The sequence below is a fragment of the Poeciliopsis prolifica genome, unplaced genomic scaffold (assembly GCF_027474105.1).
Source record: "Poeciliopsis prolifica strain line A6 unplaced genomic scaffold, Auburn_PproV2 SCAFFOLD030, whole genome shotgun sequence".
Lineage (NCBI taxonomy): Eukaryota > Metazoa > Chordata > Actinopteri > Cyprinodontiformes > Poeciliidae > Poeciliopsis > Poeciliopsis prolifica.
The window spans coordinates 428,577-442,737 of NW_026562405.1; the positions used below are offsets into that span (position 1 = coordinate 428,577).

The 14,161-nt window shown below is 34.9% G+C and overlaps 1 protein-coding gene across 4 annotated transcripts in view; it reads right to left on the bottom strand.

The window, feature by feature from the left end:
• Window positions 1-14,161, bottom strand: part of LOC129372756 (dedicator of cytokinesis protein 3-like) — a 139,587-nt gene that overhangs the window by 82,639 nt on the left and 42,787 nt on the right. For all 4 annotated transcript variants that reach the window (XM_055050244.1, XM_055050243.1, XM_055050241.1 and 1 more), the window contains exon 2: window positions 3,387-3,470. In XM_055050244.1, coding sequence (XP_054906219.1) covers window positions 3,387-3,470 — 84 coding nt within the window. The remainder of the gene's footprint in view (window positions 1-3,386; window positions 3,471-14,161) is intronic.

A 14,161-nucleotide genomic window follows, 5' to 3' on the forward strand; every position in this document is an offset into this window, starting at 1 on the left:
CTGATAAAAGTAAGGCCTGGTTTGGCCTGATAATCATTGTGCGTCACAGGAACACTGTGATACCAGTTTCTGCCACATGAGCTTAGATAATAGCCCGTGTTCCTCACTAGCAGTGTTGCATTTCAAAACCAGAGCAAATTAGATGCTGATAGGCTGCAATGGGAATAGCTGAACCTTTCACACTACTCTGTTTTTGGTCAGCAGGCACAGCAGGTGCTGAATTAGAGCTGCAGAAACTGAAAGAAGGAACAGGAAACTGGGGGAAGAAGGCTACATAAAAATAAATAAATAAAACATTAAGGAAAGATAGTAGGAGAAGACAGCACTAGCGAATAAGGATACTAGTAGAGAGAAGTTAATTCATGCAATTTTCTTCCACCCATCAACAGAGCATTCCTCCCTCTCCATCTGCATCTCTTCACTCCATGCAGACATCTTACCACCGGGATGAAGAAAGGCCTAATCAGCCACTGGCACTGGATATATGCTATTGTCCTGCCCAGCTGTAGCTAATAGGCAGCGTTCTCTGTTATTATCTCCAAACCAGCACATTCCAACCTCAGTCTCATTCTGGCTTGAGCTGGAGATTTCAGGAGTCAAATTAGGAGCAAATGTGGAATTACTAGGAGCTAATAACTTTGGCCCTTCTCCAGACTACATGCAACTGCTATAAAAATGACAATGGCAATATGTAATACTTTGCTTTTACTGAGCAGTTTTTTGCCTAAAAAGCTGAGGCAGCATTCATGGGAAAGATTTATTTGTTACCTCATAACAAATAAAAATGACTTTCTGAGGCTAACAGCAGGACAAGAGGTGACTGCCTTGATGAATACTTATTATCTTTCACAGTGGTGAGATGTGAAGTTAGTTTGAAACTAAAATGTCCCACCTTTTAAGAAGAGAAAGACTATTAATATTTCTAAAATGTGACCGTTTATATCACTTGGATATGTCTTTCTGATAAAAGTAAATTTAGAAAATTTAAAGAGGAGAGTCTGAAGGCAGATAAAAAAGTTATATAATCCAGGCTACTGGATGTCCAGTGTGAAGTTACTTGCTGACAAGCTTTATGTGGGCGCAAAATTCATGTTCCAGCCGACTGCGGCACCTTCTCCCATTTCTAAAAATATCATTACCTGTTTTAATCACCATGTTATCACATATGGGGTATTGTCAAGAGAAAAATATGAAACCCAATAATGTAAATTTGGTGAAGGTTCCTATTAAAACAACCTGAACTTTCTCAACACCTCAGCAGTTGTACCAGACCATTTCCATAACCCAAAGAAGTTAAGTATTTAGAGCATACACTGTGCAGTATCTACATGTACTTTTAAATGGGCTGACTTTTCTGCATTACATTTTTGATATTGATTCTTCATACTATTCAGTTATTGTAAGATGTTTAAGTTAGGATTTTTACTGACATGCAGACACTTAACAAAATAAAAGCTTTAAGTAAATCACCCTACCTACTAGATGTATATAGTTTTGGTGGAATTTGTATTGAATTGCTGGCATAAATAAACTTTTAGATGATCTCATGATTTTTTGCGATGCATCTGGACAATCTGTACATACTTGCAAGTATGAAGTCATGATGATATTGAAGAAAAACTACATAGACTACTTTAAACATGTGCAAAAAAATTCTTAGAAACTTCTGTGAAATATTAAACTCAATATGTGATGCCTCACTTCTTATTCATATGACTTGTCTCAGATCTGTTATGCAATCAAAGAAATTAGAAAATAAGGCAGATTTTATAGCAAACCATCTATTGATGGGAAGCAGAAGGAATCATCTACAGATCTCTGAATTTGATAAGCCGTTTAGGAAAGTCATAGATTTAGATATTTAATTTAAATTTTAGTTTTTTTTCTCTGATTTTAAAAATAAATATAATCCTCTTAAAATAGAGACTGACAAACTGACCATTTTTACTAAAAAGAGGTGATACATTAGATAGGTAACTTTATTCAAGAAGAAACTTTTTTTTTTTGCAATTTGAACGAAAACATGCAACATATAAAATTAGAAAGTTGAAAGAAATTTTCACTTAATCTTGCCTTGATTTAATGCAAACACTGAACTTAAAATATCACTCAATCACCTGACATAAAACAAGGTTGTGCTTTCTGCTAATTAAGCAGAAAGTGTTTTTAGTGTTTGCAATAAATCCTACATGATGCATTTGCATTATTAGAAAACAAACATTTTGCACACTACAGATTAAAATAAAGTAAGTTAGCCTTTTAAATTCAGTATTAGTAGTTGTTCTTGCATTCCTGTTATTGTGGATAGCTTCAGTTATTTTCTGTCATTTGATCATATTTTCTTCTGGATCAAGACTGTGATCACATGTGGCTGTTGCACTTATAATTTTAACGCAAGAAACACAAATTATGTGATATTACAACCATGGCACTTTGGTATCATTATATGTCTTGTTATATTTCCTACATATGGTATAAGAAGATCAATAAATCTATATAAATAATTCTACTTAATTACTTTGTAATTAAGTAGAATGGAATTGCTTTTAGTTGTATAGATTCATGAGAACATTTGAGTTTGATTGAATGAAAGTAAATGAAGAATATTTTAGACTTTCATAAAATTTTTAATAGAAATGGTGTTAGATTGTAATTCTATGGTCTTTAATCCTGTGAGCTCAATATTCTGATTAGGGAGTTAAATCTTCCACTCTGATAATGATCAGATGGATCTTCAGAGGTTGAGGTTAAGTATCTTAAGGTTCCAGAGGTCACAACATTGAACACAAGACTATGTTTTACAAGAATCAAATGGCAAGACAAAATTCTGCAAACTATGGACAAATCAATATTATCTTTTCATTGGATAATCAATCTTTTTAATAAGTATACACTAAGGATACACTAAGTATACACTGCCACACTGCGGCTGTGGTTGTGTGGCAGAGTTGTCGTCTTGCAATCGGAAGGTTGTAGGTCCGATTCCAGCTTCCTCCTGCCATATGTCGATGTGTCTCTGGGCAAGGCACTTAACCCTAAATTACCTACCGGTCTGCGTATCGGTGTATGAATGTGTGTGTGAATGGGTGAATGTGACTCTTGTGTAAAGCGCTTTGAGTGGTCAAAATGACTGGAAAAGCGCTATATAAGTTCAGTCCATTTACCATTTACTAGTGTGATCAGGAAGAGTTATCAATAAAATTTCCCAAGTTCCTCTCTCAACTCTTCTCCAAGTGAAAATGACTTTTTTGTGCATTCCACAAATGTTATTATTCCTTTATGTTATTATTTGCAAAGTATTCAAGGATATTTTTACATATATGTTGTCCTTTTTCACAAGTAAATTATAAGATACATAAAGGGTTTTTATGATGTAAAAGTCTTACCTTCAAAATGTTCCAAGATCTGCACTGTCTCCCCCAACTCTAGAGCCAAACCCTGAGTCACTGAGCCTCGGAAATTACAGATGACTGTAAAGGAAAGGACATAAAAGGAAAGATGAGAATCTGAAGAGATGATGAAGATGTAACAATTACAGCCAATGTAGAGATATCAGAGATCTCTGATGAGCAAAGGTAATATCATGAAAGATTAACTTTATTCATCACGGCAGAGTCCATTTGACTTTGTGTAGTTGGAATTAGATCTCGTTCATACAAAAGCTTTGTCCTCACATTGTCATTGCAATGTCAAGTTTCAGTTCCCTAATGACAGAACAATGTTTGCAGACTCTTCCAGACCAGGAGCTGTTTATGTAGATATTCTTCATGACTGCACTGATGTGCCCAGAAAACAACAGATGTCATAGCTTATTCCAAAGCTGAAGTCACAATAAGTCGCTCCATACAAGACTGAAATATGAAGAGGAAAAAAATAAATAAACCACCTCAGGGTAGATGAATATCTCACACTACTCAAAACCCTAGTAATGCTATTATCCTTGGCGGTTTTTTTCCAGGACACCTCTTCACACTCTTTTGGTTGCCGAAGGTGATTTGCCACCATGATTATACTCAAATCATGGTGGATTTGCTACATTTTCAGAGGTCAATAGTCAACGTTATTCACTTTTGAATAAGTCAAAAGTTTAGAGTGGTTTACATTCAGTTGTAATATTTAGTTAAATGTTTGGTTAATTAGAGGTCCTTTGCATTTTCTATTACAAAGAAGTAGAAAACAAATAATGTTACAGAACCAGATGTCAGATTTACAAAGATCAGAATTTACAATGTTAAAGATTAAATTCTGCACCAACCTTTTCTGGATTTCCTCAACAATTAAAGGAGATAATAGACCAGAAATAGGCCCAGTATTTGGTTAGTATATATTAGAATAAGCTACAAAACAACATTCATAATTTCTATACATATATCGAATATAATCTATAGACAACTCAGGATTAATGTTCATGTTATCAAAATTAAATTGTGAACATTATCTGACCTCCAAGAAGACTGCAAGAAAATGTTTTTGGAGAAAACATGAAGGCAAATTCCTAAGCAGGAACTCCCATATAAATAATGCCCCACTTGCTTCTCCCTTGTTTAGAAAAGAGGATGTTAAGGAAGCTATCTTGGGCTTCAGTCTGTATTCTGAATGTAGTACAACCCACCAGAGAAGACTTTAACTTAGCATATCTGAATCTGTCTTTGTTTAACTGACTGTAAATGACTTTGTGTCTGAGACATCTTAAAAGATGCAACTGTCTTTCATGCTTTCATATTCCATTTCATTCTCAGCCTGATCAACTAAGGACAACCCACATTTTATGACCGAGACGAGATACCACTCTTACAGGCTTCTATCATCCTAAGTGTGCAAATCTTCTGGTTTACTGATGTTTATGCCTCACATCACATTATTTATTTTATTTACATTATTTGCTTTGCTTCTAGCACCTCACACAATAAAAAAGATGCACAGTGGCAAACATGTTTAGCACATGTTTAGCATATGCTAAATGTAAATCTCACTTTGATGACTCAAATCAAAATGTTACCTGGCAAAAAATTTCTACCTGTTCTGAAGCAATACGGCCACATTTATACAGTTTTTCAAGTTCTTTGTTTTATCCTCTTAGTTTGCTTCTGTTTACCTGCTGTTTTTGCAGAAGCAAGGATAACTGAGACTCAACACAAAAGTAGGTAAAAACTGTTTATATCTACCTAAATTCAGGAGCAGAAAATGGTTTTGTTCCAATGAAAGGACCAATATTCTTATTGAACTTAGATTTTAGAGTTTGTATTGCATAATCTTTCAGACAATTAATTGAACTGAATCTCCAACTGCTTTATTATTATTATTATTATTATTATTATTATTATTATTATTATTATTATTATTATTATATTAAATTTAGGTAAAAGATACTCAGTTTCTGACAATATTTCTATCAACAATCAGGCTTCATCTTTGAATCACAGTTCACCTTTTATCTCTATAATCAAAGCAAGGTTCTCTGCTCATGTAACTGACTATCTACTGCTGTCATCATTCTGTCTCTGTAACTGTAATGCCTTCTGTCTGCCTTATTAATGCTGCTCAGCGTGGTGTGATTGCTGCTGTTTGGGATTCTGTCATAGGGCCTCCCCCTCTATCTCTGTGAGTCTTTGATTTGTTCACTGTGGCTCGTTATCGTCACTGTCAGTCACATCATTGTCAACAGCCTCGTCAGTCTGTCAGCTGTCAGACACTCGCCCACAGTCTCACCCTGCCATACCTCAACTCTGCACTCAGGCCACACGTAAAGAGTGAAATAAATACTGCCATGAGAATGATGCATGAAAGCGGAAAATCGGAATTTTAAAAGTGAAACTAATTGAACTTGATGTTCTGAACCACAGACATTTATTCACTCTTTGGCAATTTATTCATGAAATATGGGCGCTTGCAGTTAATCTAAGTCAGGTTTCAACAGGCCAGTTGATGTTGACTTCAACATCTCTATTTTTTTACAACATATTGAATGCATTACTTTCTTCTTTTTTTTTAAGCTTTTTAAGGAAAGCAACAACTGTGGTCCCTTTGTGCGTGTGTGTGTAGAGTTGTCTGCCAGTATGCTCAGATGTATGCATGAGTGGATGCTGCAGAAGTCAGTCGTGTTTGGATGTGCATCCCGGTTGGCTCTTTCTTCCATACAGTCTCAAAGCAAGCACAGTGGATTTCATTTATTTATTTGACAATCTGCTTCACTATCAAATCAATTAATGTTTTCAAAGACTGAAGTGGTCAAGAAACAAGAAAGGTCTTCATGTAAAGCTGAATGACTGGTGTTCTAAAGCTACTTTTGAATTACTAGTAATAAACAATTACAAATCCAATGAGTTTGATCCCATTTGAAAGAACGTTTGTCGGCTTTGATGAATGCTGATCTCCACCTTTTTTGCATCTTTGCCAAGTTCAAACATGACTCCACTTTTATTTAAAAATGTGTGAAGTTGAGTTGGCAGTCGTGACCAAAACTATCCGTAGTACACAACACAGTGTACATAAAATTGCCTTATAAGTGGGAAAGAGAATCATTCATGACTCATATGACATTGAAGCTTTGTATAAAGTCCAATTGTTGTGTTCTAACAAATCTAGCAGAGTGACACATCACACTAAAATAACTGTAAGTTAAGGCAAATGTGCATATTTCATGTAAGATTTCATCTGCTGTTTTATTATCTTGCTTAAGACTCTAAATAATATGTGTCAAATTTTGCTGTGAATTAGGATTTAGTACATGTTAGCAAATGTCACACCTCTTGTGAATAGCTATTATAGCCATATATAAATAAAAGGATCAAATAAGTATCTCTCTATGTCCACAAAAGAACACCAAAAGCATTTTGAAAATGTATTTTCAAATCTCCAGCATTTTGAAACAAACCAAGAAATATTTAACAGCAACAAAGAAATTTGAATCAATAGGAAGGATGAATTTCAAAAATTATTATGCAAAAATTATAAATTATTATTGATGAAGACAAGAATCTTGGCATGTTTTAATTTCTAAGTATTGAAAATATCAGTTTTCTTATTCACTAGCTGTGCTATAGATCTATGTCATAGTTTTCTATCATAAATCATGAATAGGAATTGAATCTGAAATATCATCAGAAAACTAAACAGCATTTTAAAGTCAAGAGTCTTCAGAAAGGCTGTTGGGGGAGGGGAATATGCAACAGCGATGTGAGGCCAGCTCTTAGACGTCTTTTCATTTTGTAATTCAGAAGTCCTTTGTACAAGCCTTCATCTAAGTACTGGGTGACTTCAACAAATTTTATGACTTTCAAATGAAAGCATGAAAATACAGCATAATTTAAAGATTTATTTTCTTTTTTTCTGCAAATTGAGTCTAATATGCCTCGTATCATTTTCCTGAATCCGTGTTTATGTATAATACATTATATCTGTTTCATGCTGCAAAAAGTAGAAGTATGAGAAACATATTTCATACAGATTTAACTCTGCTGAACTGACCTGATAACACAAGAACATGAAAAGGGATAAATGCAAGCACAAAACATGAGAAAAAGCTTTTTTTTAGCCAATGTGTGCTTTAATGTGTGTCTCTGTATTAAACAGATGTACTTCTGCAGAATGAAGACCAATTCTGCAAAATAAAAAGGGAAAAAAACATGGATCTTGGTTCTCAGAAAGACACCCACACCAAGAGTTAAACAAACAAATCAGAAAAACTAAATGTATTTATTTGAAGTCACAAAATCTTCTTAATTTTACTCGACATTAAAGAACCATACTGTATGTACAGCTATGATGTGAAGACTAAATGAACACTACTTATGCCTCTGATTTAATTAGATGAAACTCTGAAAGATAACAGAAGGATTCCAAGCTTATATGGAAAAAATGGTTTAAACAATGGACTTGGGCTTGGCTTTTATTTGAGGAGTAGATATTATATTTTTTTTACAGATTCAGAAACACTGCAACAGAAGGACTATTCCCATTCATCAATGAGATTTCAACAAGCACACATGACGTTGTGTATATGTGTCATCATTCTTTGAGAAAAAAAAAAACATCTGAATTGAGGCATGCGGCTTTTCACTGTGATTTCATGCACCAGGCACACTCAGGCAAAGCATGCTCAGCACCCTAGCAGCTGGACTGCATGAAAGTGTTTGGGACTGAGTTGGAGTTTTTGCCCTCCAGTTGCAGCAGCTGCTTCACATCTGCTGCAGTAGATGAGACTCTCTTACTGTATAAAGGTAGACAAAAGTAGAACGTTTCAAAGAAGATGAGAGATGTGAAGCATGCTTTTCCATTTTCCATGTTCTCATACATAAATTCTTAATTAGCTGTGAGATTTGAAGCTATGTTATTTAAAAAAAAGGATGAGATGCACAATATAAAATAAAATGGTTAATAATATGACATGCCATGTAAGGACAATATGCTTAAAAGGAACAGATTTAAATGTGTCTTAGCATCAGCAGTTGCAGAAAGCAGAAGTAGGCCAACTCCACGAACCGGCATTAGTGGCTGCGACAGCACAGACAACACACACCAACCCACATACAGCTGAGATCAACTGTATGGCACAGATGGGACAAAACCTTGGGATGTCATGACGAGCCTGGAGATCTGCTCTCTGCTTTTAACAGGCTAAACGGTAAAAGCAAGACATCAGTGTGAGCAACAGTTCAGGGGGTTCTCAAAGAGCAGCTCCCAGAAGAAGGCAGTCAAAATGAATTTCAATTGAAATGCTTCAGAAAACGAGCACACTGGAAGGTACAAGCAGCTGCCAAGGCAGATCATTTTAAAAAGTTGATTTTACAAGGGATGCTTCAGCACTCTAATTAAGACTCAAATCCTAAATTCTCTTATATTTAAGAAAAGTAAGTAGTTTCCTATTTTCTGTTTTATTAATGACTATACATCAACAACAAAGCATATGACAGAGCATCACATTCAGTTTCAAAATCAGGGTTTCACCAAAACCTACAGCCTTGTGCCTAAGTGTATCCATCTTTGTTTTTAGCTGCTGCAGAGCTCTGTGAGGTCAGGGCTTATGCAACCACAGGACAGCTTCATTTTACAATGATGCAACATGTTTATTTATACACAGTGCCACAGATTCTTGCAGCCACAGTTACAGTCTAAGATGCTACATGCTAACCTTCTCCCAAAGTAACATCATCACAATAATACTAGACTATTACAGTGACAGCAACTGTAAGTCTTTAGGGTCTTAGAAGGCAATTCACTGTGCTGCATCTTTGAGATATTGCATTGTTCTCATTGATTTAGTAATTTACAGAAAGACCTCTTCGTGTATAGGATGCAGAAAAACCTTTGAGCTGAAATATCAATGATGCAATTACAATTTAATGACAAATATACTACAACATTTATTAAAGTGTGTCCCAAAATCCCCAAAAAATAAAATCAGCCTGGGAAAATTATTGAAGAAACCAGAGAGAATTACTCAAATTACTAGAAATTCAGAAATTGATTTGCTTTTTAAACATCAGAGACATTATTCAAAGAAACCTTCACCAAGCTCTATAATGTGGATCTACGTTTCCACACATTTTTTTAATTTAAAAAGCTGTAAATTCAAAGTGTTCCCTGAGCTCACAGGCATCTGAAATGAAATGAGCTTGCACACAGTAAAAAGGAGAATTATGCCAAAATTTGTAAATCTTGATATTTTCAGAAAAATTGGATTCAATGTGTTCCCATAAAGACAGACAGGACCATCCAGACTGCAGATTAAAAAAAAAGAAAGAAAGAGAGACAGCCAACAGCTGGGCTCTGTGACAGTAAGAGGTTGTGTTAGTGCCACTGAAAAAGGTCATTTTGACTTCTGTGTCGGAAGTACTCATGTAGAAACTCACAGAGATTTCAGAGCAACATACATTGCACAAAAGATATATTTCCAAGAAAGCCCACACATTATCCATTACAGCAGCACAGAAGCCCATTATGCATACATCACAAAAACCAGAGGACACTGCATCGGGCTGCCTGAAGCCCCAACATGTTAATAGGATGAAAGACACAAAATCACAGCAGAAAAATACTTCAACTCACTTCAACTCCTCAAAGCCAAAATGACTTGACTGTTGTTATGTTTTGGAATGTGTTCCAGGCCTGATTTAAAGGAATTCATATTTTAGAATGCTTGTTAAATTTTAAAGAAAAATGAATAGAGACAAATTTACAGAGGGAATAAATTAAACTCAACAAATGATTGTTTTCAATGCTCAGCTTCTGGTTTAGAGACACAGCTGACACAGATATTAATATTTAAACAACTTCTCTCACTACTACTAAGAGGCTCGAACAGAAAACTTTGGGTGAAGAGAAATAAACATAGAGGCTGTAAAACATTGGAGTTCACAAAGGGAATCACTGCTTGTGTTGACTGAGAGATTCAATTTCCCTCCATTGCTCTTTATATTTGAATTAAAGCAGGGATTCTTTTTAAACTCTGAGATGGTGAGCTTTCAGATAATAATGACAGATTCACTTTCTCTGATTTGAAAAATTCCTTCATGTGCACAAAAGCATGATCATGTCTATTAATCCCACATAGACTCAGCTGCTGAAGTAAAACAAATTGATTGTCACATACCTAGTCTAATCTTAGATAAAGAAAAACAAAAGTTTTGACTTTGTGGAGAATAAGACATCAGAAATCTGAGTTCTTTGGCCAGCATTATAAATGTTGAAGGATTTTATAAAGCTATTTCATCGCATAGAGAAAAATACTGCATGGCCAAAACACAAAGTTGTCATCTGGATTAAACAGAGCATAATATTGGATAATTACTGTATGGATGATTATATTTCAGCTGGTAACAAGATATTTAACCTCTACTGATGCTATGATAAGCTTCTCTATGAAAAATAAAAAATTTATGGAAATAAACTTGTGATATTGCAAAAACACTGATCAAATCAATGCCACAGTGGATCTGTATTGAAATCAAAGCTAAAGGTAGTTCAAGCGCTTTGGCAGCCATTAGACTGTGACCTTTCTCTTGGTGGCAACATTTTTTTTTTGTCCAGGTAGTGTCTGTCTGTTTGTATCGCCTCAAACTGTATGGAAATCCCTTTAGAAAGGACTCAGGTAGTGGGAATAATTTTCTGTAGCCACATATCTCCACATAGGTAAATTTAGGAGGTATTAAAATGAACGTTAAATTTGTAAGACCAGTTTGGCATCTATGTTAGATCAGGTTTACAGCTCTGATAGAAAATTTAATTCTAACTCATTTCAGTTCAGATGGATAGGGCTGGATGTATATGATTGTTTTTCTTTAACGTTTTTTTCATTGTGTAGGGGAAATAGAGCTTGTAACTATGAGTTATTGATGCAAAGAAGGGAGAATTAGAGGTTTTGTAGGCTCTCATTTCCTGCCATTCATGTTGGGTGCAGATTTTTCAACGAAAGTCTAACTGAGCTGTTGCCTCTAATGAGGCAAGTGTCAATTTGCATGAGTGAGGACAATAATGTGGCTCTGTAGTCTGCCTAGTAACAGAGATGAGTTTAGACTTGGGGTGTGTCTTTTTTTACAGTGACCATACAATTATGTAATGTGTGTTGTTTGGGGCTCTCCTGACTGAGATCAGAGACAGGTATTCAAATGCTTTTTACCTTTGAATAAAGGGGGAAAAGACAAAGATCAATCCATCTATAATTATTGGTAAAGACTCTTCTTCCTTAATAACAGAAAATTCCGCAATACAACATAAAGTCATTATTCCAGCCAAATAGTTAGAGGTGCATCTCAATATACTGGCATGCCATTGAAAGGCTAATTTATTAAATTAAGTTAATTAAAAAAATGAAACAAAAACAAATGCACCGCTGAGATTAACCCATACTTTACCAACTCAAACATTTGTACATCCAATACATAAAGTCCAGAAATCCAAAAACACTGCAGCTATCTCTGTTCTTCTGAAGTTATTTCTGCAGCAGTATTTTATTGCTGAGTCCATTCTTGTCCTGGCATTCATTGACAGAACATGGGCAGCAAAAAAATAATACATATTCACCAGCCTTCTCTGTCTGTCTTGTAATGCTAATGTCTGTTTGTCCGGTTTTATTCATTTATCCAGACAGAAAAGAGGACACAGAGTGGGCTTATGTGGGGATGTGACTAAGCATCTGTTTGGTCTTATGGAGATATTCTCTATTTGTGTGTCTCTGTTTGTTTTGAAGACGTCTGAGCACGTCTATATCTGATTTTTTTTCTATTTTTTTGCCTTTTGTGTGAATCACAATATAACTCATGTTCTTGTAAACACACACTCTGCATCTGCAAAAGTTCCCCTGAAATGACCTTGATTTTCTAAAAAAACAAAAAGAAACTAGAAAAGGGACAAAACAATGTAGATAGTAACAATAAATAAAACACAAGGTGTTCAGCATCCTTCAGGCTAAATCACATTAATTATGTATGTAAAAACCAATGTCCGGGTTTGACTGACAGCTTTTCTGATGAATTCAAAACTGTTCAAGGATAAAACAAATCTTTTTAGACATTTTAAAACACACAAATGAATGCACTAAGAATCCACTGGATACAGTGGAAAATAAAAATGCATGGATGGTGAAATTTATATCGAGGCCTGAGTAACAAACACATGTAACTTAAAATACAGAAACAATAACCCTGTGGAGCTGGATTCATTTGGGATAACTGATAAATTGCATAAAGTTACTGATTTGTCTAAGACTAGAAGTTTTGTTCAAAAAGATTTTGGAATGGATCCAGGAAACATCCATTCCAAAAATACAACAAAAGAAATAACAGGGTCATACAGAGATTAGCACATAATCTAAAAATCAGATACAAAGACAATCTGTTAAAACCAGGGTTGAAAAGAAAAAAAACTAATACTTATGGAGAAATAAGAGGGAAAGGAATGATACTCTGAAGATGAGTCACTTGTTAAAATGTATCCTTTTTAATCCTCATTTAAGATATAGACTTTATATTTTCCCCCTCTGATACTTTCATCACTCATTCCCTCTTTTTCCCTAAAGTAACTCTGAATTTAAAAACAAAGATGTATAGAATATGTGAGCAATGTAGCTCACACATTCTATGAAAGACGAAAGGGAAGAGCAGGGTTTGGTGGCCAAAGCATGGGAAAAAGAGGGTAAGTCATGTGTATTTTTGCTGAAGTAATTGAGCTAATTGAATGCCCTCAGAGTTTAAAATAGTAGCACTTACAGGTCATAGAGAAAGAAGAGCTTGGAGGACTTATAATATAATTTCCTATAATTTCCTGAGGGAGTCTTCCCAAGGGATCAATAAAGTCAAGTCTAAGTCTAAGTCTTGTTATGAGTCCTCCAAGCTGTATACAGCTGTATGTTTTCATACAGCTGATGTAAGGCTGAAATCTGAGAAAATAAATGCAATGCGAGAGGGAAGCAAAACAAAGCATTGAAAATCTTACAAAAGGGGAAAAAAGGTGGCAAAGTTTGCATGTGTTTAAGATAAATAAGTACAGTTGTTGTTTTTTTTCCAAAGGTGAGATTTACTGTGTTCATATAATTAACAAATATATTCAGGAAAAATACAGATAACATACAGGAAGATGTTACATTCCACATTCAACACATTTTAAGGAATAATTTGCTCAAATCCAGAGAACCTTAACAGCTAAACCAGCTTGCACAATTTTGTGGTGCTTTTACACATCCTATAATCAATCTGTTGAGTTTGTTTCCACCTCCCTCGGTTCACACCGTAGCTCTCATCCGTCCCAAGTGTTTTCTTTATTTTTCTGTGGAGCTGAACTTATGACCAACATACTGATTTATTGAGCCTTAAAAAAATCATTATGAAAGACCAGGGCTTAAAGCTAGCACACAGCTCACTGCTGAACAACTTTCCATTTGTTCTGCCTTTGTTTTGTTATTTTTTTTGCCACAGCTTGAAATAAAAGCTGTTATCTGAACATAGACAGAGTACGGACAAAATAAAAATGTACCAACACTTGACTTTGAATCCAAGCTGATGGATATTACTGTAAGAATGATGGGTTTGTATTTTTATTAATTAATGATTCATGTTTTGGGGCATTTTTAGATTCTTGTTTTCTAATGCTAATTCTTGTTATTTTCTTGTCTTTTCTTGACCTTTTCTCTTCATTTAGTGTTTCTGAGTTTCTTTCTCATTTTATT